The 24,831-nt window shown below is 49.3% G+C and overlaps 1 protein-coding gene across 1 annotated transcript in view; it reads left to right on the top strand.

The window, feature by feature from the left end:
* The first annotated feature begins 1,687 nt into the window (after nt 1-1,687).
* The window catches only part of KCNB1 (potassium voltage-gated channel subfamily B member 1), a 112,754-nt gene continuing 89,610 nt past the window's right edge, over nt 1,688-24,831 (top strand). Inside the window, exons 1-2 of the mRNA XM_030915231.1 lie at nt 1,688-1,793; nt 3,098-3,830. Coding sequence (XP_030771091.1) covers nt 3,264-3,830 — 567 coding nt within the window. The 5' untranslated portion in view covers nt 1,688-1,793; nt 3,098-3,263. The remainder of the gene's footprint in view (nt 1,794-3,097; nt 3,831-24,831) is intronic.

Below are 24,831 nucleotides of genomic sequence, written 5' to 3'. Positions count from 1 at the left end.
TGCAGGGAGGTTGCAGGGAGACAAGACGATGGTACACTGGACAAGAGTCATGATGATGGAGATGATAAGTGGACAGGTAAAAAATATATAATAATACTATGTGCAACTCTATGGAAATGAACCCCTTGATTTTAGAAATGAAGAAAAGGGCCAGAGAGGAACCCGTGTTAGAACGCTGTGTTTTGTTCAGTTTTCATTCTCCAGGGCAGGGGTGCTCACTGCTGTACCCATCCCCGGCACTTTTTTTTTTTCAACAGGGTCTCACTCTGTTATCCAGGCTGAAATGCAGAGGTGCAGTCACAGCTTATTACGGATTTGACCTCCTGGGCTCAAGTGATCCTCCTGCCTCAGCCTCCTGAGTAGCTGAGACCACAGGTATGCACCACCATGGCCAGCTAATTTTTGTTTTTTTCGGTCAGAGACAGAGTCTCACTATGTTGCCCAGGTTGGTCTCCAACTCCTGGGCTCAAGCCATTCTCCTGCCTCAGTCTCCCAAAGTGCTGAGATTACAGGTGTGAGCCACTGTGCCTGGCCCCCAGCACCTATTTACTTATCATGCAGTAAATTTGAAAGAATAAATGAGTAAACACAAGGCCCATCTACGGCATCCTTAGAGAACCCTTCCCTGCCTCTCCAGGTACCTCCTCCAGTTTTCATTTCTGGGGTTATCTGATGGGTTTTGCCTCCCCCACTGGATGGGGAGCTCCAGGAGGAAGACTTTTCCTTCATGGAGCCTGGCATTCTGCTTGCACATAGGAAGCTGTCGATAACCAGATGTCCAACTTAACATGAATAAATGAATGAATGAATGAATCACCAGACTATATAAACCAGCTCACTCCTCACCCTCTCTTCCCCCCACCTCGCTTTATTTTTCTTCTTAGCGGTTATCACCACCTGCCACATTGCATATGTACTGATGTTTTCATTGTCCGCCTCCACACCCTCCCCCCCGACCCCCCGCTAAAATCTAGAATGGAAACTCATGAAAGCAAGGGCTATTTACAGTTCCGATCTGCCCCCTCCCACCCTCTGACCCTCCCTGCTGCTTCATTATTTCCCCCAGCGCTTGTCACCGCCTCATATATCCTTTCTCTTTTTTGTTTATGATCTGTTTCCAACCAGCTCCACGAGGGCCGGATGTTTGTGTTTGATTCACAGCTGTATCTCAGACGCCTATTACCCTGCCCTGCACCGCGGCTCGCGCACAGGAGGCGTGCAACCCACGTTGTTGACGGGACGAAGGAAGGCGGGATCGCGAGGCCGGCTGTGCAGGTGGCCCCGGTAGAGAGGGATGAACGGCCACGCGCGTCTCCTTGGCCCGAACCCGGAGCCCGCCCCCGGCCTCCCCGGCAGGCTGGGCCGGGCAGGCAGGAGTTAAGCCGCGCGCGCGCTTCCGACCCGCAGGTGGCGCCGTCCCGCCTCGGTACCCGGCTCTGGGCGCTCCGAAGTGCGGGACAGAATAGCAGCGAGCGCGGAGCCGAAGCTCAGCCCCGACTTGTTGATCTCGCCCAGGCAGCCGCCGCTGCCGCCGCGGGAGCGGGAGGAGGAGGAGGTGGAGGAGGCTCCGCGCGGCCGCGGTCCTGTCCCCGCGCCCCCGCCACCCGCCCGCGTCCCCCGCTTCGAAGAGCGCGCCCCGGCCCCGCGGCGCCTGCAGCCCGGGCGCGTTGCCTGCCCGGCCGGGGTAGGCCCGGCCCAGCCCGGCCCCGGGACCGCCGCTGCCCACGGGCGGGGGCGCCCGGGCGGCCGGGACGATGCGCGGTCCCTGGCCCCAGGAGGCGGCCGCCCTGGGGGTGAGTGTTGGGGAGTACGGCCTTCCGTGGGGGTGCATGGGGACACGGGCAGGGGGCTTGCCTGCCGCAGCTCGGCCTGTTGGTCTGCTCGGGCTCCGTAGCTCCAGGCTGGAGGGGAGCGGGGTGGGAGGCAGGCAAGGGCTGGGGCCTGGGGGGCGCGCGATCCCTTTTCTGGGGCTAAGGCGTGAGCCCTACATGCAGGGGGTGCTCACGGAAACCCCCCGAAATCACCAGTGCGCGGTAGGAGGATGGCACGTTTTGAAAAGGCCAGAAAATTTAGCTCATTTCCCCGCCTCCCACCTCCCCCACCCCTTCCCTTCCAAACCCGGGGAAAGGCGCAGAACCCGGAGTTATAAAAAGCCATCGCAGGAGAGGAACAAGGAGGAGGAGGAGGAGAAGGCGGAGGAGGAGGAGGAGGAGGAGGAGGAAGAGGAGGAAGAGGAGGAGGAGGAGGAGAAGGGGGCGGGGAAGGAGCGAGGGGCGGACGGAGCAGGCGGATCCCGAGGACTCTGCCCGCCCCTCCTGCGGTAGGGTTGGGGGCGCAGAGGGAGAGGCGAGAGCGGGCTTTTCCTCTTCGCGGCTCACCTCGTCGCTGGAGCGACCTCAGGAGATGCTCTGATGTTTGGGAAGAGGGGTCGCTCCAGGACAGAGGGGCTGTTGTGCACACTCCGTCTGTTGTGACCTCGGACAGGTGGGCACCTGGAACCCCCGGAATTCCCCCAAATCTTTTAAGATTTAGAAAAAAGCCCGCTGCCATTCCCCCACCCCCAAAATCTTGATTATCTCGAGCAGGGGAAGGAAAAGAAGAGAACTCGTTAAAAAAAAAAAAAAAGAAAGAAAGAAAGAAAGAAAAGAAAAAGAAAAAAAGAAAGAAGAAGAAGAAAGAAAGAAAGAAAGTTTTCATGCAGCTCCCCCTCTCTCCCCATGGTGGGGCCAGGTTCGGGACTCGATCGGGAGACCCATAAAGAAGCGAGTTTCAGCACCCTAAGGGGCGGACAGCGCCCCGGGCGGCTGGGTCGCGCCTGGGCCGCAGAAGCCGGGGGTGGGGCCTCCCGGGCTCCAGGGGCATCTCTTGGGGCCCTCTCCCCGCCCCGAGGGGCAGCCCCTCCCTCCGTCCATGGGGTGGGGCAGACTTCAGCACCGGCTGGAGGGACAGCGCCCATCCGTCCTACCCCACTGAGCTGCTTAAGCGCGGAGAAGGTCAAGGCCGGCTGGTAGCCTGGTGGAGAGGTGGGGGGCGGTGGGACAGCATGCCTAGCTCCCCGTTTGCTGACCCGCGTCTGCTTTCACTTTCTGCCTCGCAGCCGTCGGGATGGAGGTGAGAAGACGGCCGTGACGCGCGCCCGCGCGGCCCCCTGCACCCCCAGCAGCCCACAGCGCTCCCTGCCCCCCTCCCCCGCAGCAGCGGGCCTTGCCGTCGACTGACAGCGGCCTGGGGGGGCAGGGGGGGCGGGGGCGGCCGGATCAGCGATGCCGGCGGGCATGACGAAGCATGGCTCCCGCTCCACCAGCTCGCTGCCGCCCGAGCCCATGGAGATCGTGCGCAGCAAGGCGTGCTCTCGGCGGGTCCGCCTCAACGTCGGGGGGCTGGCGCACGAGGTGCTCTGGCGTACCCTGGACCGCCTGCCCCGCACGCGGCTGGGCAAGCTCCGCGACTGCAACACGCACGACTCGCTGCTCGAGGTGTGCGACGACTACAGCCTCGACGACAACGAGTACTTCTTTGACCGCCACCCGGGCGCCTTCACCTCCATCCTCAACTTCTACCGCACTGGGCGACTGCACATGATGGAGGAGATGTGCGCGCTCAGCTTCAGCCAAGAGCTCGACTACTGGGGCATCGACGAGATCTACCTGGAGTCCTGCTGCCAGGCCCGCTACCACCAGAAGAAAGAGCAGATGAACGAGGAGCTCAAGCGTGAGGCCGAGACTCTGCGGGAGCGGGAAGGCGAGGAGTTCGATAACACGTGCTGTGCAGAGAAGAGGAAAAAACTCTGGGATCTACTGGAGAAGCCCAATTCCTCGGTGGCTGCCAAGGTGAGTCAGGGATCTGGGGGCTGCTGGGCTCGGGGGGGATCTGCCTGCATCCCCATATTGAGGACCACTGCTGGAGGACTCTGGCTTAGTTCCCAAAGATGAAGATTAGTGATGGGGAGGGGCTAGGACTGAGTCCCCAGAGGTGAGGACCAACCCCCTCAGACTTTTCCCATGTGGCACTGGTCACTCCATCTTTTTATTATCCAAGACATTGTACCCCTACTTTGTTGGAGAGAAGGTTTTACAGGGACCCATAAAAAGCCACAGCAAGAAGATGGACACTAACGAATAAGAGAGAGAGCACAGAGAGACAACAGAGGCTTGTTGGGGTGGAGTAGGGTTTGGTTCCCTGTGAAGTCCCAGACCTAGGCTGGATTGAGTCACCCTGTGATTTTAATATCTCCACATTTATAACCTCACTCTGCCCCAGGAAGGGAATAAAAGCAGCTTACAGACATGCTTACAGGACATTGAGATACTGTCAGGTAGTTTAAACATAAGTAAGAAGGGACCCAGAGGGGTGGGTGTGAACCCACATGAGACATGCAGTTGGTTGTGGATGCTTGTGGTTGAGGGGTCACCCCCTGGTTATTTATTTGGTGAGTTTATTTCAAGAATGGTTGGTGCAGCTTGTAAAGATGCTTCGGCTCTTGGAACAAGATGTAAATTTCAAAATAGGAGAGAAAAATGAGGCAATGTGAAAAATAAAGGAGGAGGAGGAGGAGGCAGGAATGAGTTTGAACACAAAGAGTGGGCCAGAGAGTCTTTGGTGCTGCTGGGTAATGGCAGGGGCTGTAGGGGACTGAGGAAGGCTTGGGGTGGGAGCCAAGGCAGGGCTGGAGGGCATTGGTTGATTAGCAACTTCTCCATGTCAGGCTGGGATTCCAGGTTGCCTGGGAGAGATGGGGCCTGTCTTCATGTGCCTGAAGTGCTGGGTGCTGGGAACAAATGACCAAACAGTGTGTCCAAGCCTGTAAAAGAGGTTGTGTGAGGTTCATGGAGAACCCAGAAAAGATAGATGATGTTGAAATCCAGCAAGGCCAAGTTGGGAAACATGGAGAGAATGTAACTGAGTGTGGGGCCTAAAAAAAGGACTCAGGTATATAGATTTGTGGCAAAAGAAAGAGGAGAGGAGGAAACCTAAACATCCAGCCATATCTTACTAGCTAGGGCTGGCTCCTGTCCAGCCCAGCCTTTCATTGTGGGGTCTCTGGCTCAGTTCTCACTGAAGGCCCACCTGCAGGTTCCAGTCTGAAGGGAGACTCCGTGGGGTCCTTCCTCCAGATCTGGCCACCCAAGGAGAGGCCCCTGAAAGTGGATGGAGAAGGGGTTGCTGGTAAGAGGGTGGAGGGAGCCCCCACATGTTTTTTTCATTTCCCTGTTGGCCCTAACAAGGATGTAGAGGTTCCTGGGCCTGGCTTCCTCCTCTGAGGCTGTGGCCTGTCTCTCTTCATAATCCACCCCCGATTTTGTGTCCAAAATGCCTCCTCCTAAGACAGAGTCACTCACCCTTAATCAGCTTAGGATCAACAGACTTATTTTGCTATTTCCAGGCATGGCACAGGTTCTCCCACTCCACATCCCATTTAGGCCCAAACATGACTCTCCCTCCCTGTCCTGTCCCTAAGACATGAGAACAAGGTACAGGGAACTGGATGATTTGCCCTCCCAGAGAAGAAGCAGTCACAGGGCCATGTTTTGGTCTGGCAGCAAGACCTGAGCGCTGAGGCTTGCAAGAGGTGCTGTTTGGGAATAAAGAACCTCTCCTCTCCCTTGGGTTAATCCGCTAGCAGGGACAGCCTCGTGACCTCTCCATGATCCCAGTCTGGGGCTGCCGGCTCACATTCCTGGCAGATGGACCATCTAGGATTTTCTGCAGCCAGAGCTGAAATCGGGAGGCAGGCAGGCTCACTGGCCCTCAGAATAGAAATCCTGGCTGCCAATGATCAAACACCTACTGTGTATGGAGTGTAACAACACAGCTCTGTTATTATCCCACCTTTCACAAACAGTGAGGCTGAAAGAGGTTAAGTAACTTGCCACAGGCAGACAGGAGTAGCCAGAAATCCAAACCGAGTGTTCTTTCCATAATGATCAAGTGCTGCAGCCTCCTCCCCAGTCTCCCGGCTTCCACTTTTGCCCCTGCAATCCATTCCCCACATAGCAGCCAAAGTGAGCTTTTCAAAATGTAAATTGGATCACATTATTCATCTGCTTAAAATCCTCCAGAAGTTTCCCATCACACTCAAAATAAAATCCAGACTTCTCATCCTGGCATATAAGGCCTGGGCAGAATCTGCCCCCCACGACCTCTCTAAGCTCATCTCTTTTGATCTCCTCTGGTTCACTCGGCTCCAGCCCCACTGGCCTTACTGTTCCATAAACAGTCCAGGGTTTATCTGACCTCAGGACCATTGCACTTGCTGTTTCGGCTGCCTGGAATGCTCTTCCCCAGATTCCCCCTCGGCCAGCCCCTTCTCCCCCTTCCTCATTTGAACAGGTCTCTGCTCATATTTCCCCTCCTTAGATAGACCTTCCTTGATCGCTGTTATAAACAGTTTCCCTCCCCTCACTCTCTGTTGCATCATGCAACGTCTTTCCTGCAGAGGCCTTAAACGCCATCTGAAATTATATTTGCTTCTTTGTGTTTCTCTGTTTCACACCCACAAGAATGGGAGTACCATGAATTGATTCACTGCTTGATTCCCAGCACCCATGATGGTGCCTGGCACTGAGAAGCGTGTGGAATGAATGAATGAATGAATGAATGAAGCAAGCAGTCAGTCACTGTGTCTCGGGGTTTGGGAACCTGTCACCCCTTCTCACTGCCCACCTGCAACCCAGGTCCCTGTACCTCTGGCCTCCTTTCAGTCATCTGCACCTTGCCCACCCATCCCCACCCATCCCCCCAGCTTGGATGCCTTGCTTGTCAAAACAAGCAAAGCCTGTGGAAATTTCTTAGAACTCACAGAGTGACAGGACCAAATGGAGGATCATTTCTAGGTGATTTTAAGATACAAAAGTGTCCGTATCTCATATGCTGAAGAGCAAGGATGTATCTGGTTCTGTGCCGCTCCCCACTTCCATAGTTTTTAGCTTTAGGTAATTTCTCCAACTTTCCAAGTCCCAACCTTCCACCTATAAAATGGAGATAAAAGGCTTACCTTACAGGGTCTTCATTAAATCACATTTGTCAAAATTTTGCTCAGAGCCTAGCACATAGTAGGTGGGGATTGTTGTTATAAATGATAAGGAAAAGAGTCTTTTTTCTAGGGCTGGGTGGGCTGAGTTGCTGCAAACCCTTTCCTTCTGATAGCAGCAGTGCCAGGGAGACTGAGCTGACGCTGTTAATAATTGATGGGATGTTCTGGCAACTCGGAGACAAACCAAAGCACAGGCCCTAGGCTTTGCCATCATGGGAGTGAAAATCAAAACCCATTAGGCAAAAGGCAGTGTGATTGATTCTTGTTTAGAAGATGGAGTCAGCACCATTGGTGTGACAGGGTTGCGGTGCTGGGGCTACCACGGGGCTTTGGCTTTCTCGGAAAACTTGACAGGCTTTTCTCAGCAAGAGAGACAGGGAACTGATTTGCCAGCCCAGGCGTGTCTGTGATCCCTGGGATAGTCTCAGTGTTAAAACCCTGAGATAACTTCCTAATTTCCAGAGTAGCTGATGTTTGTTGTGCCCAGCACTGATTAGTGGTGCTTTATATCTGCTATCTCATTGAAATTCCTCCAACAATACAACCAGTAGTATGCCAGTTAGGGATGCTTTGGGCTGCAAGTAGCAGAATAGAAAACTCTAAGCAGCTTCAATAAGGAGGAAGATGTATCATTGAATACAATATGAAGTTCCAAGGCATTTGGTTTTAGGTTGAGTAAATGGCTCAATGATGCCACCAGCATTCTAGATTCTTTTCATCTCTCTGCTCCTCTGCTCCCCAGCCCCTTCAAGTGGCTTGGTCCTCATGTTTGATGCTTCATATCACAAGATGGCGGCCCAGTTCCAACCCTCAGACATAGATTCAGTGATGTTTAACCCATGAAGACAGACATTTTCTCCTATGCTCCACTTTCTTTCTTTCTTTTTTTTTTTGAAATGGAGTCTTGCTCTGTCACCCAGGCTGGAGTGCAGTGGCATGATCGCGGCTCACTGCAACCTCCGCCTCCTGGGTTCAAGCAATTCATCTGCCTCAGCCTCCTGCCAAGTAACTGGGATTACAGGCATGTACCACCATGCCCAGCTAATTTTTCGATTTTTAGTAGAGACAGAGTTTCACCATGTTGGCCAGGCTGGTCTCAAATGTCTGACCTCAGGTGATCTGCCCGCCTTGGCCTCCCATAGAGCTGGGATTACAGGTGTCAGCCACAGCGCCTGGCCCACTTTCTTTTTTTTTTCTGAGAGGAAACCCTTTCCCAGGAGCACCCTAGCAGACTTCTTCCCGTTGGCCAGAACAGGTCACATGCTCATGCTCTAGCTATGGGGGGACCTGAGAAAGCAAGTGTCTGGCATTTTCAGATGAGAGAGGGAATGGATTTGATGAGTGGTATGAAGACTTTTACAGAAGAGGAAATGGAGGCTCTGAGAGGTGAAGTTACTTGCCTGAGCCCACACAGCTACGTTCTCAGTGAATATTTGTCAAAGGAATGAAAATGGTAGAGCCAAGGTTTGAACCCAAGTTCGTCTGGTTCCCAAGCCTGTGTTTCTAAATCCTGGACCTTGGGTGGATCATTTTAGCTCTCTGAGGTTCAGTGAATTCATCTGCCCAATGGTGATAATAGTCATAGCTCCCTTTCAGGGCTCTTTTGATGATTCAATGAGATTTTAGATGTGAATGTAATTTGTAAATGGAAAGTACTTTATAAGCGTGAAGTATTGTATTCAAAAGTGGGAGTGGCCTTTATTTATTTATTTTTAATTTTTAAACTTTTTTCAGAGACAGGCTCTCACTCTGTCACCCAGGCTGGAGTGCAGTGGTGCAGTCAGAGCTCACTGTAACCTCAAACTCCTGGGCTCAAGTGATCCTCCTGCCTCAGCCTCCTGAGTAGCTGGGACTACAGGTGCACACCATCACTCCTGGCTATATTAAAAAATTTTTTTTTGTGGAGACAGGGTTTTGCTACATTGCCCTGGCTGGTCTCAAACTCCTGGGCTCAAGCAATCCTCCCATCTAAGCCTCCCAAAGCACTGGGATTAAAGGTGAGAGCTATCATGCCCAGCTTAGAGTGGCCTTTATTTAGGAACAGTGGTCAATATTTTTCCCATCACAGACTTGATTAAGAATCAGCTCTGAAGTCCAATAGATAAGGTTGATTTCTTGTCTCCTTTGCTTACCATGAATATGACCTTAGGCAAGCCCCTTTCCTGCTCTGAGTGTCATTTTCCTTATCTAGGAAATGAGAATTGTAACAGAGGCAACCACGAAGGGCTGTTAGGAGATGCCCCTAATGCAAAGAGCCCAGCCCAGCGCCCAACTCATGGGAAGCATTCAGTAAGTGGCAGCAACAATGATTAGTGTTATCATGGAATTCCTCTGCTCCAGCTACATGTCTCTAGTGTAATGAGGTTCCAGCTTCCTTGACTGAGCCACAAGGATCTGTGTATTATCATCAAAAGCAATGCGGGAACCAACTCAGAATCCATGGGGCCCCTTCAGTGTGATGAGTCATCGGCTTAGGCTCCTGCTGGCCCCAGCTTGGTCAACCCAGATGCCTGTTTTTATCCTGGCAGATAATATGCCAGCAATTCTGAATTCTGATTGTGGGATTGTGGCTTTGAATCCAAGCCCAGCCTTGTCCTAGCTGTGGACTTTGGCCAATTTGCTTCACCTCTCATCGCTTCCATTTCCTAATCTGTAAGTGAGGGTGATAATAAAACCTACTCCACAGGGTTGCCTGAAGGATGAAGGATGATAGTGCGTGATTAGTGTTGAAGCTGTGCCTGAGAAATCCCACATCCCCACAGGATAAAGAAACCCAGAGACCCAGGATGCTCCAGTGACCTGCTGAGGATCACACAGCCCATCATAGCCTTTCAAAGCCCCTGAGAGACCAGCTGCTAAGAAATGATCCTGGTCAAACATCCTGGAGTAACAGAAAGATCCCTGAGCCTCAGTGGGTACTGGTGGCGGGGCCAGAAAGGCCTGGGCATGGCCCCTGATCTTTCACCGACTTGCTGTGTGAATGTGAAATGCTAGGAAGAAAAAGGGCTGGTCAGATGAGCAGGTTGGCCAAAGCTTAACTAACTGCAAGAGAAGAAGCATGCATTAGGCACCAACTCCACACCCAGCACTTTGTGTACTTCCCTTACTTGATAACATCATCAGGGTGGGAAGCGCTTGACCTTAGCGCTGGATTGCCCCAGTTCAGAGTTTGGCTCCTCTACTCACTAACCATGTGATTTGGGGTCAACCATTGCAGCCCTCTGTGCCCTGGTTTCTTCTGCCAACAGCAGTTTTGGGGCAATCACTGTGCCTGCCTCATTGGATTGAGTTACATGTGTTAATGTATGCAAAGCACTTAGACTAGGGCCTGGTATGTGGAAAGCCCTCAATAACTGTTGGGATTTTTTTTTTTTTTTTAACTGTCCTCTCATGTAATCCTCCTGACAATTCTGCAAGATGAATAAGCTCCTTTTCAAAAAATTGCTCTTATAAAATGATACCTGCTCATTGTAAAGTTAGAGGCTTTCTCTGGCCACTGGAGTCCAGTAAAGGCAGGGCACTAACACCCCAGCAGGAACTAGTGGGATACTCACCTGCTGGCTGATGGGGAAGGTGTGTATGTGCTTCTCCCCTGGCTGGGGGTGTAACTCAGAGGTGTGTGTTCTACACCGGTCCCCAGAGCAGCTCCAGTTGCTCACAGCAATTACTTGCTTGATAACAGACCCTGTTTGACCTCTTTCCTGTCCCTGTCTCAGGTTCCCTCTCCCCTTCCAGAGTTTTCTGGGATCACTTATCACATAAGCCACTTGTATTCAGAATCTTGTCTTAGGATCTGGTTCTGTGGAAACCAACCAAAGCTCTGTGGGACACATTATTTATTCAGAATGACCTGGTGCTGTATTATAGACAACCCCCCCTCCGATAGAGACAACCTCTTTTGGGGGTTGTCGTAAAAGAAGAAATTCAAGGTCTGGCAGAGCACAGTCAGCCTCATCTCCGTCACCTAGATAAAATGAAAACCACAGCGGTAGCAGCAACAGCTAACACTGAGTGCTTACAATGTGCGTCCCTGGCACAGTGCAAAGGGCATTAAATGCCCCATCACATCTGATTTTCACAGCCCCCCCGTAAGGGAGGGATAGCTATCCTCATCTTACAGCCGTGGAAACTGAGGCTCAGAGAGGGGAAGTATCTGGCCCACGGTCACACAGTGAATGGAAGGCTGGGACAGATCCCACCCAGGACTCTCTGACTCCCCAGCCCACGACTTTGATCTCTGTGTTGTATGACTGACCTTCAGAAAGTGAGAAGCAAGATCCCAGTGTTCCCTTCTCACGCTGGGGCAGTGCTGAGGGGTGAGAGATTTGTCCAGAATTGCCCTATGACTTGAGGGTGTTCCTAGCTCTGGATCTAGGATGACTTTACCCCCAAAGGCTCCTGGATGGAACTATGGGAAGCATAGATTTAGCATTAAGCATTATTTTAATAGATAAACTAAATGCATAAGGTCCTACCTTCTCCCAGAGGTGAAATTATCTTGATTTTGGTGTCTCCTGCAGGAGTGAGCATGACTAGCTGGGGCCAGAGATGGGAGGAATCTCTCAGCCCCCGTATTGGGAGTGGGCGGGGTAGCAGCTAGAATTCTTATGTTAATATCCAGGGTGCCAATGCTCCTTAAATGTTTTCTCTGATGACATAAATAACAAATAAGACATAATGTTGCCATGTGAGACACACTTCTGTGGACCCGGGTACAGGCCTCTGTTCAAATTCCACCTCCTCTGCTACCTGGCTGTATGAGCCCCCAAAGCCCCCTCTCTGATACTGGGAGGTGGGGATAATACCTGGGGCACACCTCACAGAGTAGCGCTTCTCCATGCTGGCTGCACATGAGGATCACCTGGGCTTTGCAAAATACTCATGCCTAGGCCCCACAATTGAAACTCACCCCCAAATGGTTTCTTTTTAGTTCTGTTAAAATACATGTAATATGAAATTTGCCATCTTAACCATTTTTAAATGTATAGTTCAGAAAATATATTCGCATTGTTGTCCGAACAATCTCCAGAACTTTTTCATTTTGCAAAACTGAAACTCTGTGCCCATTAAATGCTGTCTCTTGGGCCCACCTCCTAGGCCCTGGCAACCCCCCTTCTACTTTCTGTCCCTTTGAACTCAACTGTTCTAGGTGCCTCATATGAGTGGAATCATACAGTATTTGTCCTTTTGTGACGGGCTTATTTCACTTATCATAATGTCATCCAGCTTCATCCATGTTGTAATTTGTCAGAATTTCCTTCCTTTTAAAGACTGAATAATTTTCCATTTATGTATACACTAGATATTGTTTCTCCATTCATCCATCGACAGACACGTGGTTGCTTCAACCTCTTGGTTATTGTGAATAACGCTGCTATTCACATGGGGTACAGGTATCTCTTAGAGTTCATGCTTTCAATTCTTCTCGGTATGGATAAGCAGCGACCGACTAGAATTTTTAAAAATTCTTTTGGGTATATACCCAGAAGTGAAATTGCTGAATCATATAGTAATTCTATTTTGAAGTTTTTGAAGAACTGCTGCACTGTTTTTCATAGTGGCTGCACCATTTTACATTCCCACCAATGGTGTACAAGAGTTCCAATTTCTTCCTATCCGTATTAGTCCATTTTGCATTGCTATAGAGAAAAACCTGAAGCTGGGTAATTTATAAAGAAGAGAGTTTTATTTTGTCTCACAGTTCTGCAGACTGTACCAGAAGCATAGTGCTGGCATCTGCTTCTGATAGGGCCTCAAGAAGCTTACAGTCGTGCAGAAGGCAAATGGGGAGCCCGCGTGTCACACGAAGAGAGAGGGAGCAAGAGAGAAGCCAGGCCTTTTTAAACAAGCGGATCTCACATGAACTCATTACCGCAGGGAGGGCATTAAGCCATCTGTGAGGTAGCCGCCCCCATGACCCAAAGGCCTCCCACTAGGCAGGCCCTTCTTCCAACATTGGGGATCACATTTCAACATGAGATTTGGAGGGGACAAATAGCCAGTATATCAACATCCTTGTCAATGCTTGCTATTTATTTACTTTTTTTTTTTAGTAGCTATCCAAATGGGCATGAGGTGGTATCTCATTGCAGTCTTGGTTTGCATTTCCCTGATGATTAGTGATACTGAGCATCTTTTCATGTATTTTTCGGCCATTTGTATACACTAACACCCCCTTATCAGGATGCCTAAACCTCAGATAGTACCGAACCCTATATATTCTCTGTTTTTTCCTACACATACATACCTATGGTAAAGTTTAGTTTATAAATTAGGCACAGTAAGAGATCAACAAGAAAAACTAATAATAAAATAGAAAAATTACAACAAAATACTATAATAAAAGTTATGTGAAAGTGGTCTCTCTTTCTCAAAATATCTTATTGTATGTAATATTTTTGGACCACAGCTGACTGCAGGTAACTGAAACCTTGGAAAGTGATATTGCTGATAAGGGGGGATTGCTATATTTTCTTTGGAGAAATGTCTACTCAAGTACTTTGCCTCTTTTAAAATTGAGTTTTTTTGTTGTTGTTATTGAGTTGTAAGGATTCTTTGTATATTCTGGATATTAATCCCTAAAAAGATATACGATTTGCATATATTTTCTCCCACTCCATAGGTTGTCTTTGCACCCTATTGATTGTGTGCTTCAATACACAGACGTTTTTTGTTTTGTTGAAGACCGAGTTGTCTGTTTTTCTTTCGTTGCCTGTGTTTTGGTATTATATTCAAGGAATCCTTGGCAATAGGGGGAAATCATAAAGCTTTTCCCTTAAGTTTTTCTGAGAGTTTGATAGTTGCAGGTCTTACTTTTAGGTCTTTGCATGTGATGTGTAAGATAAGGAACCAATTTCATTCAATTGCCTGGGGTATCCCCAACTTCCCCACACCGTTTGTTGCCCTGGGTGATTCTGCACACGGCCAGGAACCCCAGCCACAAAAGACAACATGGGATGGCGGGGATCAGAGGTGCTAAGCTGTGGAGCACCACGTGCAGTGCTGGGAACAGAGGGAGTCGCCATCTGGGGCAGCTGCTGTTATCATTGTTGCCGGAATAAGGGGCAATCTCTGACACACCCAGCATGGCTCATCCCTTCCTCTTCCACTCAGGACAGCTTGGCAGAATGCAAGTGAGAGAGTGAGATCCAAGTGTGAGTGACATGTGTCCAGGTCGTGGCCACTTCTTGCCACCCCACTGCTGCCTTCCTGATCCTATCCTCTCCCTCCTGGACCATTGCAGGAGCCTCCAGTCCCATCTGCTGCCTCCAGCCTCCCATCCCCAGTCTCGTTTCCATACACAGCAATGTACGCCCCTGCTCAAAACCCTTCTATGGCTCCTGCCTCACTCAGAGAAAAAGCCCAACTCCTCAGTCCCACTTACAAGGCCCATGATCTGGCATCTTTCCCCTTTTCCTAGCACCCTTACAGCCTCCTTCCCTACCACTCTCCCTCTCCATCACTCCGTTGCACACAAAGTGGCCTCCTTGCTGTTCTAGGCACCCTCCCACCTCAGGGCCTTTGCACTTACTGTCCATCCCTTCTGCCTGGTACGGTCTTCCTGCCGATGCCACAAGACTCACCCCTCACATGTTCAAGTCTCAGCTCAAATGTCATCTCAGCAAGGCCATCCTTGACCACCACATATAAAATAGCACTGTTCATTCCCCATGGCTGCTTTATTTGTCTCAACCTGACATGTAATTACCTAATTACATGATTCCTTTCTCTCTTTCCCACTTTGATGTAAGCTTCAAAGGGCAGGGATTTTGTGTGCTTTGTCCACTGTTGTGTCTTCAGTGCCTGCCATAGAGCAGGCATGAAATACATGCGTTGAATAAATGAATGAATGATGTTATCCCAGAGATAACTGAAAATAATAATTGATGAAAAAGGAATTTGTTTACAAACTTTGGGACTTTCACTCTTATTACTAACACGTTGCTAGAAGTCTGACTCTCAGCTGCTTCTGCCAGGCTCTGGATGAAGAATGTGTCTGGTTTTTCAACCACAGCCCAGTTTCTCAACCTCAATGTCTCATCCCCTTTGGGGATGGAGAATTCTTTGCTGTGGGGCTGTCCTGTGCATTGGAGGATGTTTAGCAGTGGAGAATGGGCATTAGAGAAAGAAGGGATGAGCCGCTGCCAGGAGGATATTGCATTATTCCAGGCAAGAGAAGAAAGATGACAGCCCAGAACAGGGTGGTGGCAGGGAAGTTCGGTGGAAAGTGGCTGGACTCTGGATATAAGGTGTGGAGACAGCTCCTGGGAAGCCACAACGCCCCTGCGTCCACCAGTGGTCACAGACCCTCAGGCTGTGCAATGGGTCTTAAGCCCTAGCCTTTTTTTTAGCTGTGAGTCCTTGGGTCACGTGGCTATTTCCCCATCTGTAAAATGGACCTAATCACAGCATGTACCTCATAAGGAGATTGTAAGGATTCGATAATTATGGCAAATAACAATAACAGATACATAATGCCCAACAGGTCAATAACAAGCTTTTATTATCATGACTGGTTGTGTATATTCATTCAGTGGAATTTATTGAGCACCTACTATGTGCCAAGCACTGTGCTGGGTGCTGGGAAACACAGTAGAGATCAAAACAAAGATCCCAGCCCTCGTGACACTGATATTCCAGTAGGAGAAGGAGCAAGACCATTAAAAAATAAACATAGATACTCATTGGACCAAAACAACCATGAAAAAGAAATCATGAGACTGTAAGACCATCAGGGAAAGAAAGATGAACGCTAACTGAATATTTGATGTTACTGAGGAATGAATGCTCTGTTTTGAGATGTGATAAAGCTATTACGACTATGTTTTAAAATCTTTATCTTTTAGATACACATACTGAAGTGTTTATGGATGAAATGACAAGATCAGATAATTATGTAATTTTTTTTTTTTTCTTTTTGAGACAGAGTCTTGCTCTGTCACCCAGGCTGGAGTGCAGTGGCTCAATCTCGGCTCACTGCAACCTCTGCCTCCCAGGTTCAAGCAATTCCCCTGCACCAGCCTCCCAGGTAGCTGGGATTACAGGCACCTGCCACCACGCCCAGCTAATTTTTTGTATTTTTAATAGAGATGGGGTTTCACCATGTTGGCCAGGCTGGTCTCAAACTCCTGACCTCAAGTGATCCACCCACCTCGGCCTCCCAAAATGCTGGGATTACAGGCGTGAGCCACCGTGCCTGGCCTGATATAATATTTTGGATGGCACTGTGGAGAAAGTTCTGCAGGGAAGAAGGGGAGTGCTGGGGCTTAACCAGGCTGGTCAGGAAAGGAGAAGGTGCCAAGTAAGCAAAGACCTGCAGAAACGGAGGGAGACAGGCATGTGGGCATGTGGGGGAAGAGTGCTCTGGGTGGAGAGAAAAGCAGTGCTAAGGCCCTGGGACAGGAACATGCCTGGGGCACTCAGGGAACATTCAGGTGTCAATGTGGTTGGAGCAGTGTGCCGCACGCAGAGGAGTAGAAGGAGGTGAGATCAGAGGTGCGACCTTGTGGGTCACTGCTGAACTCTGACCCTTCCTGGGAGCCTCTAAGCCCCGAAATAGGCTCCATGCTTCCAGCCTTTCCCATCCAGTTCAACCTCTGCAGAGCAGCCAGAGCCATCTTTCTCAAATGCAGTCTGCTCAACTTCATCATCCCCTTCCCAAAACTTCCATAGTTCCCACTGCCCCAGGATAGTCCACGCTTCTTAGCCTTGCTTTCAGCATCCCAGCCCAACTCTCCACCTTCATCTCCTCTCCGTCCCTTCTTCAGACACCTTCTGTGATCACCACACTAACCTTTCTGCATTCCCCAAATACTCCAGTCTTCCTCAGCGCTGGTCACCCTCTTGCCCAAGCTGTTCCTCTGCCTTGCACCCATTTCTTCCTCTTCTCTGCCTGCAGCCTTTCTTTCCACCTTCAAGGCCCAGCTTCCCCACCACCTCCTCTGTGAAGCCTTCTTTAACCATCCCCCGCCCCCCTACCACCACCTACACTTCCCTTCAGGCAGCACTGACTGCTCCCTCCTCTGTGCACCGGAAACCTGACGTTCATACCTTCCTCGCACAAAACATTGTGAAGATTCACTTGTGGGTTGTTCTGTGGATGCCAGGCCTGGCCCACAGAGAGACAGGGAAGCTTAAACATGCAGGCTATGCAGGCTGACTGCCTGGGTTCAAATCCCAGCTCAGCCACTTTTGAGCTGTGTGCCCTTTGGGGAATTATATGACTTCTCTAGGTTTCAGTGTCCTGATCCGTAATTTGGAAAGCCTCATAACAACCAGGGTTGTTGGGCAAATTCTATATGAAACACTTGAGCCGTGCCTGGCACTCAGCAGATGTTTGGTATATTTCACTATTACTATTGTCATTGCGGGTAGGTGTTAGTAAACATTTGTTTACTAACAAATGTGCATGATCTTGTGAAGACTGATCAGAGGGGTCTTCCTTAAAAGGTAAGGGTCTCCCAGGTACACCCCGCTCCTTCCACCTTTCTTATCTCTACCTGCCTGCAGAAAGAAGTGGCCTTTTGCCTTCCATTTACAGAGAAGAGACACACAATTAAGTTAGACACTTGAGGTGTTCCCTCACACCCTGACTGTTTTTGAGACAAAGTCTCGCTCTATTGCCCAGGCCGGAATGCAGTGGCACGATCATGGCTCACTGTAACCTTGGCCTCCTGGCCTCAAATGATCCTCCCACCTCAGCCCCTTGAGTAGCTGGGACTACAAGTGTGCACCACCACCACACCCAGCTAATTTTTGTACTTTTTTTTGTAGAGACAGGGTCTTCCTATGTTACCCAGGCCATTCTCAAACTCTTGGGCTCAAGCGATCCTCCCACCTTGGCCTCCCAAAATGTTAGGATTACAGGTATGAGCCACTGCACCTGGCAGTTCCTCCATTTTTGCTCTGAAATGAGACTGGTTTCTACCACAGCTGCCCACCATGGGCTGGCAGGCAGACACTGTCTTTGAGAGAATAATGTTGCACTTGCCAATTCCACACCATCACTTACATCCACCAGGTAATGGGCCTAGAACCAAACAGTTTCTAAAAACAGATCATCAATTGTCACTAATCACTCCTTACAGGCCATCCCTGAGTCTTTCTCGGGCTTTGTGTGATTCTTGGAGCCCACGAGCTTGGCCAGCCCCACCTCTAGAGTCTTTGTAGACTCAGTTGTACCGAAGAGGCAGCCGAGGCAGCCAATGATTGCCCTGTCAGGGGCATATGAGAGGTAAAAGGAAAGATGGAGACAAGATGAGGTTGAACCAGCCTTTCATTTGCGTTATCACTTGTCTGGAATTCCCACTGTCTCTGTGAATGGATAGAGTTTCTTTTATCTCTTTTCAGTGAATACATTTGCACATCCTTTATTGTTCCTTGAAATAGTGACTGTAATTTGACTCAGCCATTCCTCCTGTTTCTAGATCGTTCTTTCGGTTTCAAGGTGGCTTCCTTTCTAGGCTTCTCTGGTTCTTTTAAGTTTAGGTGGCAGTATGTGCATGCTTTGAGGACCTGTTTCAATCCTACCTGTGGCTTGTCTGATAAACATTTAGTGCATGTTACTGTGGGCCAGGCAACCTGCTGGGTGCTTGAGAAGCACGTGTGTATCTATTTGTTAAGATTCTTCTAGTTGCAGGTGACAGAAAGGCAGCTCCAATGGACTTAAGCAAAATGTTTTAAAAAAATGTCTTGGGTTGGGTAAGGTTTCCAGCAAGGTTGGATCCATGGGCTTAAATATGTCATCAGGACTTGGTATCCTACATCTCTAAGCTCTATTCTTCTTTGTCATGGCTTCTCAGCAGGCTGCACCAACAGGGCTGGAAAAATGGCTCCCTCAAATCCAGGCTTTCTTCCTGGGGCAAAGCAAGTCTCTTTTCCAATAGGCCCAGCAAAATCCCAGGGCTGATTTTCATTGGCCCAGCCCTGAGCCAATCACATAGCTGTGTCTGGGTCACATGTCAATGGCTGGAGCTGGGATGGGATTGAGAATGGGAAAGAGGTGATTTCCCCCCAAAAAATTGAAGTCCTCTTACCATGAGTGGGGAGAATAAATATAAACTGGCAGAAACAATCCATGACCATCATAGAGTTTATAACCTACTGGAGGGAGATATGCATTAAACAAATTAAAAATTGAATGAAAGAATAATCACACTAAGTGTAATATGTATGTTGGAAGGAGAGAAACAACGTGTTTTGACAGAGACTAACAGAGCAAGGTCAAAGAGAGCCTTTCAGTGTATGTGAACTTTTCTGGGAGGCTGAACTTGATGTCTGTCTTGCTGAGCTGCAGGAGTGATCCTTCTTCTGTAAGATCTTCATTCCGCCTATCTTGCACTGTTCAGTATGCTCTCTCTCGTATTCTATTTTCTTCTTAACTTGTTTCATCTCTCCAAGTAAAACAGGATGTTCTCAAAGTCTAAGACTGTATCTCACTCACTTCTGTGTTCTAAAGCAGGGTGGGTGGGCTGCCTGTTTTGTAAATAAAGTTTTAATGGAACACAGCCAAGCCCATTCATTCACCTGTCATGTACAGCTGCTTTTGGATGTATGGCCATAAAGCCTAAAATGCACTTATTATCTAAACCTTTATAGAAAAAGTTTGCTGACCTGTGTTCTGAAGTTGCATCAGGGCCTGGTGCAGAGGAGGGGCTTATTGGGTGTTTGTGGGTGGGAGGGAAGATACAAGCTAGCTGTGTGACCTTGAGTGAATCACTTAACTTCTCTGGGCCTCTGGCTTCATATCTTGCAGTGCCAGCCAGCCTCTTCTTCTTCAGATCTCAGCTCGTAGGTCACCTCTTCAGAGAGGCCCTCCCTGACCTTGAATGGCCAGTTTGGACTTGGGCATGTTTATAGTCTTCCCATCATAACATGTTTCTCTGGTTTATTTTGAGATTATGCCCACTTGGAGCAGGCATCTTTCCCTTTCTCTGCACCAGTGGTTTTCCTCCTCTCATGTGCCATCTCCCTGGTAGGGTAGGTGGAAAAAGCGCTGGTTTGGAACTCTGGAAGTCTGGGTTCACAATCCCCACATATGAGCAATGAGACCCTGGGCAGGCCCTTTTTCTCTCTGAGTTTCCGTTTCCTTGGCTGGAAAATGGGCGTGGCGACTTTACCAAGCAAGGCTACTGGAAAGACAGGTGTACTCATCTGTGCCAGAGAGCCCAGCATGGTGCTGGACTGAGCACAGGTACTTCATTCATATCAAGTTGTTTTTCCTTCTCTCCTTCCTCTCCTCAAGAGAGTCAACCCCTAACCTCGCTTTAGTCCAGCCCCTGATGATACCCTTGCCTGCTCAAACCCTTCACGCAATGACTGTGCCAAGGAATGGTTGGAGAGGAAGTGTTAGATTCTTCCTCCACCTCCCCTCCCGCAGGCCCCATCACACTCCCCCATTCTTTGATGGAACGTCCTCCATGTTACATAAAGCTCTATGCAAATGCAACCCAAGGAAAGTCCCCTTGTTCCCCTCCCCATCCCAGGTTACTGTCCCCAAGCACCTCTTGTATAAAAATTTGGGACCCTTGCTGGCTTCATGCCTGGGAGAATTGACCGATCCAAAGAGGTGGTTTTCCAGATGGATGAGAGCAGTCCTTGGGGGCAGGGTGTATGGGGGACTGGGTGTCCCTAATTACCAAGTGACCTACTGGCAGGGCCAGCTACAGAATTCATGGGGTACAGTACAATATAAAAATGCAGTCCCCTTGTTCAAAAGTAAGAAAGAATTTTGAGGTGGTGATAGCAGAGTAGCAAACCAAGCATGGAGCCCTTGTGAGCACAGAGCCCTGTGCAACTGTGCAGGTTGCACATCCATGAAGCCGGCCCTGCCCATGGGGCAGAATGACTCAGAGGTCCTTATGGGTTGGGAGGAGAAGGCCTTAACCTCCCTGCCTAGGCAAGAGCTGGGGCCTCAGACTCTGGTGGCTACCGGAACTAGATAGCCCTTGTCACCCAGTGAAGCAGTTTCTGGAAGAACTGCAGGAGGGCAAGTTCAATGAGGACACCGGTCAACACCCAGCCTAATGTGCCTATTCCATGGCCAGCCGCTTATCAGGCAGGGAGTGGAGGGGGCTAGTGGTGAACTGGAGCAGAAGCCTGCCTGAGAAGGCAGCAGCCATTCAGCTCCAGGCTGGATCTGGGCTTAGCCAGAAATTTTAATTTTCATGGGAGATATCCCAGTTTTTCAATGTTGGCAAATCATTTTTAAAAATTAAAAACATTCCCAAGTGCAGTGTCTTATGCCTGTAATCCCAGCACTTACGGAGGCCAACGTGGGAGGATCCCTTGAGCCCAGTTTGAGACCAGCCTGGGCAACTTAGTGAGACCCCATCTCTACAAAAAGTAGCCAGGTGTGGTGGCATGTACCTGTGGTCCCAGCTACTCAGGAGACTGAGGTGGGGGGATTGCTTGAGCCCAAGGGGTCGAGTCTGCAGTAAGCCATGATTATACCACGGCAATCCAGCCTGGGTGACGGAGCAAGACCCTCTCTCAAAACAACAAAATCTCCAATACTGTGGTGATTGTCTTTGCACTTAACATCTTTGTGTGTGTGTGTGTGTGTGTGTGTGTGTGTGTGTGTGTGTGTGTGAGTATACCTGTGGGAGAAATCTCTGGAAGTCAGATTTTATAACAGATTTGTGCATTTTACATTTTGATCCATGTGACCAAACTGCACTTTGTAGAGGTTGTATCAGTTTATTCTCCCACCACCACCCTGTGAAGGTGCCTGTTTCCCTGCAACTTCATCAGCACCATGTGTTGTGAATTTTCTGATTTTTTTTTTTGTTACTCTACTAGATAGAAGCAGGTATCTCGGTATGGTCTCAATTTCTATTTTAAAATGAAAGTGAAGCAGAGTATCTTTTGCTTGTTGAGTGAAGCATAGCATCATTGTCACATGTCAGGAAGCCCCATTGTTTTCTTGTCTCAAAAAAATAATTAAAAACACTTTGAGTGGGCCAAATAGAATATGTTTGCAGCCATATGCAGCCCTTAGGGCTCTAATCTTTGACCTCTGTAACATAGAGCCTTCATGTGGCTAGAAATGTTGGGGGGAGGCATTTCTTGCCTCTGAGGCCCCCACCTGGAAGGGAGGAAAGGAACAGAGCTTGGATGACAGAAGCAATAGGTCCCCCGTATTAATTAAGGTTCTCCAGAGAAACAGAATCACTAAGAGATTTGTTTATTCATTTATTTGAGAGACAGGGTCTCGCTCTGTCATCCAGGCTGGAATGCTGTGGCACAATTATAGCTCACTGCAGCCTCGAACTCCTGACCTCCAGCAATCCTTCCGCCTTGACCTCCAGAATAGCTGGGTTACAGGTGTGAGCCCCCATGCTCAGCTCCCCAGTAAGACATTTATTCTGAGGAGTTGGCTCACACGAGTAAGGAGGCTGAGAAGTTCCACAATCTGAACATTCAGGAGAAAGCTGGTGATGTAATTTGGTCTGAGTCCCAATGCCTGAGAACCAGAGAAGCCGATGGTATAAATCCCAGTGGAAGGGCAGGAGAAGACCCATGTCCCAGCTCAGAAGGCAGGCAGGAAGCAAAAGGGGCAAATTCCTCTGCCTCTGCCTCTTTTTGTTCTGTTTAGGCCCTCAGAGGCTTGGATGATGCCCATTCACACTGGGGAGGGCCAGGTACTTTTCTCAGTCCACCGACTGAAATGCTAATCTCATCCAGAAACACCTGCACAGACACACAAATGAATGTTTCGTCTGGCCACCCCATGGCGTAGTCAGATTCACACATAAAATTAACCATCATATCCCCCCTTCCTTCTTCTTATTTCTGGCATCAAGCACAACCTAGGGTGGCAAATCTTTGTTGAATGAATGACTATCCCCCCAAGGCGGGACTTGGCTCCAAAAATCAAGGCAGTTCATGCCTGATCAATGCCAACACAAGTCAGGGAAATTCTCGGGCAAATCGTAAATTGATTAGCTAATGAGCTACAACTTCCCACACCCAATCTCCAACCAGGGCAGGGAGAAAAAGCTACTGCAGAGGCTAGAAAAAGCTCTCGATGTCAAGTCAGCAAACTGAACTGTCTCGAGGGCTCAGGTTCCTAATCTGTAAAATGGGAATAATAAGATCCCTGGGGTGACCCAGAGGACGGATAAGATGAAACATGTGAAGTGCACAGCAAAGTGCCTGATGTGTAACAGATGTAAAGCAGTATTATTTGTGTTGTTATTTTCATCATCATCATCATCATCATCCTCGAAGCACTGGCTTATTTCTAGGGTCTGTGGGCCTGTGGGAAAGCTTATTGTGTAGAATTAAACTCTGTATCCTGTGGAGTAATGTCAGCTCTGCTATTTCACACTGGAAAGCTTGGGCATTGAGAGATTCAGTAGAGATTAGGGGGCCCAGGATTGGGGTTCTGGTGCTCAAGATTGCTGCTGTTGTGTCCAGTATTGGAGCGACATCATTCAAGGTCACAACTGTGAAGTTCAAGGTCGGATGACTGCCATCCGAGGTCAGAATCCTCTAATCCATCATTGGAGCCAAGGAGTCCATGGCCAGAGAGTTGCTCTTCATAATTAAAACTCTAGCGGGCAAGGTCAGAATGCTGATGTCCCAGGTTGGAACTCATGTACGGAGTGGGAATTCTGGGGTTCAAGGTCAGAACACTTCAGCAGCCTTCATGATCAGAATTCTGGCAGGCCCATTCAGAAGACTGGTGTTTGGAGTCTGATGTTTGGAGTCGGAAGTCTTATTCCCTGCTTGTTATATTGGGAGTCTCATCCCTTCTGTGTGTCCTTAACCCTTCATCATCCGTCTTCCTGGCAGCAGTTACTGAAGAAATGCAAACCTCAGAAGATCCTCAAACCCCCATTTATCCAGTGGAGTCCTGATACTTAGGCCTCTCTCTCTTACTGTGTCTGATGCCCATCCACTCAGGTCGTGCTGATAAAGGTGACAGGATCCTCAGGAAGGCGACCAAAGTGTGGCCCCCCTGCCCCACCCCTGCCAAAGACCCTGGAACCTGTTGTCAACTCTGTTTAAATCCACCCTTAAATCCATCTTGTTGGCTGACCTGGAGCAGATCCAAGGAAGCAGCTCTGCCAAGCCTCTGGGGGGCACCTGGATGATTTCACTGCTCCATCATCCAAAGAAAGGCAAACACTGTCAGGCAAGGGGCAGAACAAAGTGCCAAGGGCTTGTGGCTTTCCAGCCCGGGAGATGGGCTGGCAACAGAACGTGGGGAAGTGGAACAGTTTGTTGGTCACTATGGTCACCACAAATGTACTGTTGGTGCCAACTGGAGAGGGAGCTTTATTGCTTATGGGGTGTGTTGACGGTGGTGCGAGTAATAAGTGCTCAGTGGAACAACGGTGGGCAGGAAGGATTGGCTGGGTCATGTCCCCAAGGAAACGGTTGTAACACACCTCCCCTCCCTACCTTTATGCTCCATTTCTCGGCCTTCCTTTATTTTTTTCATAGCCCTTTTGCCACGTGTTATGTTATAGGTTTATCTGGCTCTTATCTGTCTCATTTCACTACAGTATCAGCTCCATTAGAAAGGAACTTGGTCAAATTTTACTGCTGACTCCCGAGTGCCTAAAACTGTGCTTCACATAGAGCAAGTAATAAATATTTGTTGAGTGGATGAATGAATGAATGGATGGATGATTATTACCCCTTCAAAGACAGTATTAGAGAGTTTTCTGAGCTCCCAAATCGTTCCATGCGTAGCCCACCTCCAAGCCGGTTCACTCTGTCTCCAGATTTTGTGCATGGGGTGAGGGGAAACGGCAGGAGAGAGAGGGATTGGTCACTCCACGGCTTCT

The sequence above is a fragment of the Rhinopithecus roxellana genome, chromosome 13 (genome assembly GCF_007565055.1).
Source record: "Rhinopithecus roxellana isolate Shanxi Qingling chromosome 13, ASM756505v1, whole genome shotgun sequence".
Taxonomy (NCBI): domain Eukaryota; kingdom Metazoa; phylum Chordata; class Mammalia; order Primates; family Cercopithecidae; genus Rhinopithecus; species Rhinopithecus roxellana.
Note: the sequence above shows the minus strand (reverse complement) of the source record. Positions and strands in the feature narration are given on the sequence as shown.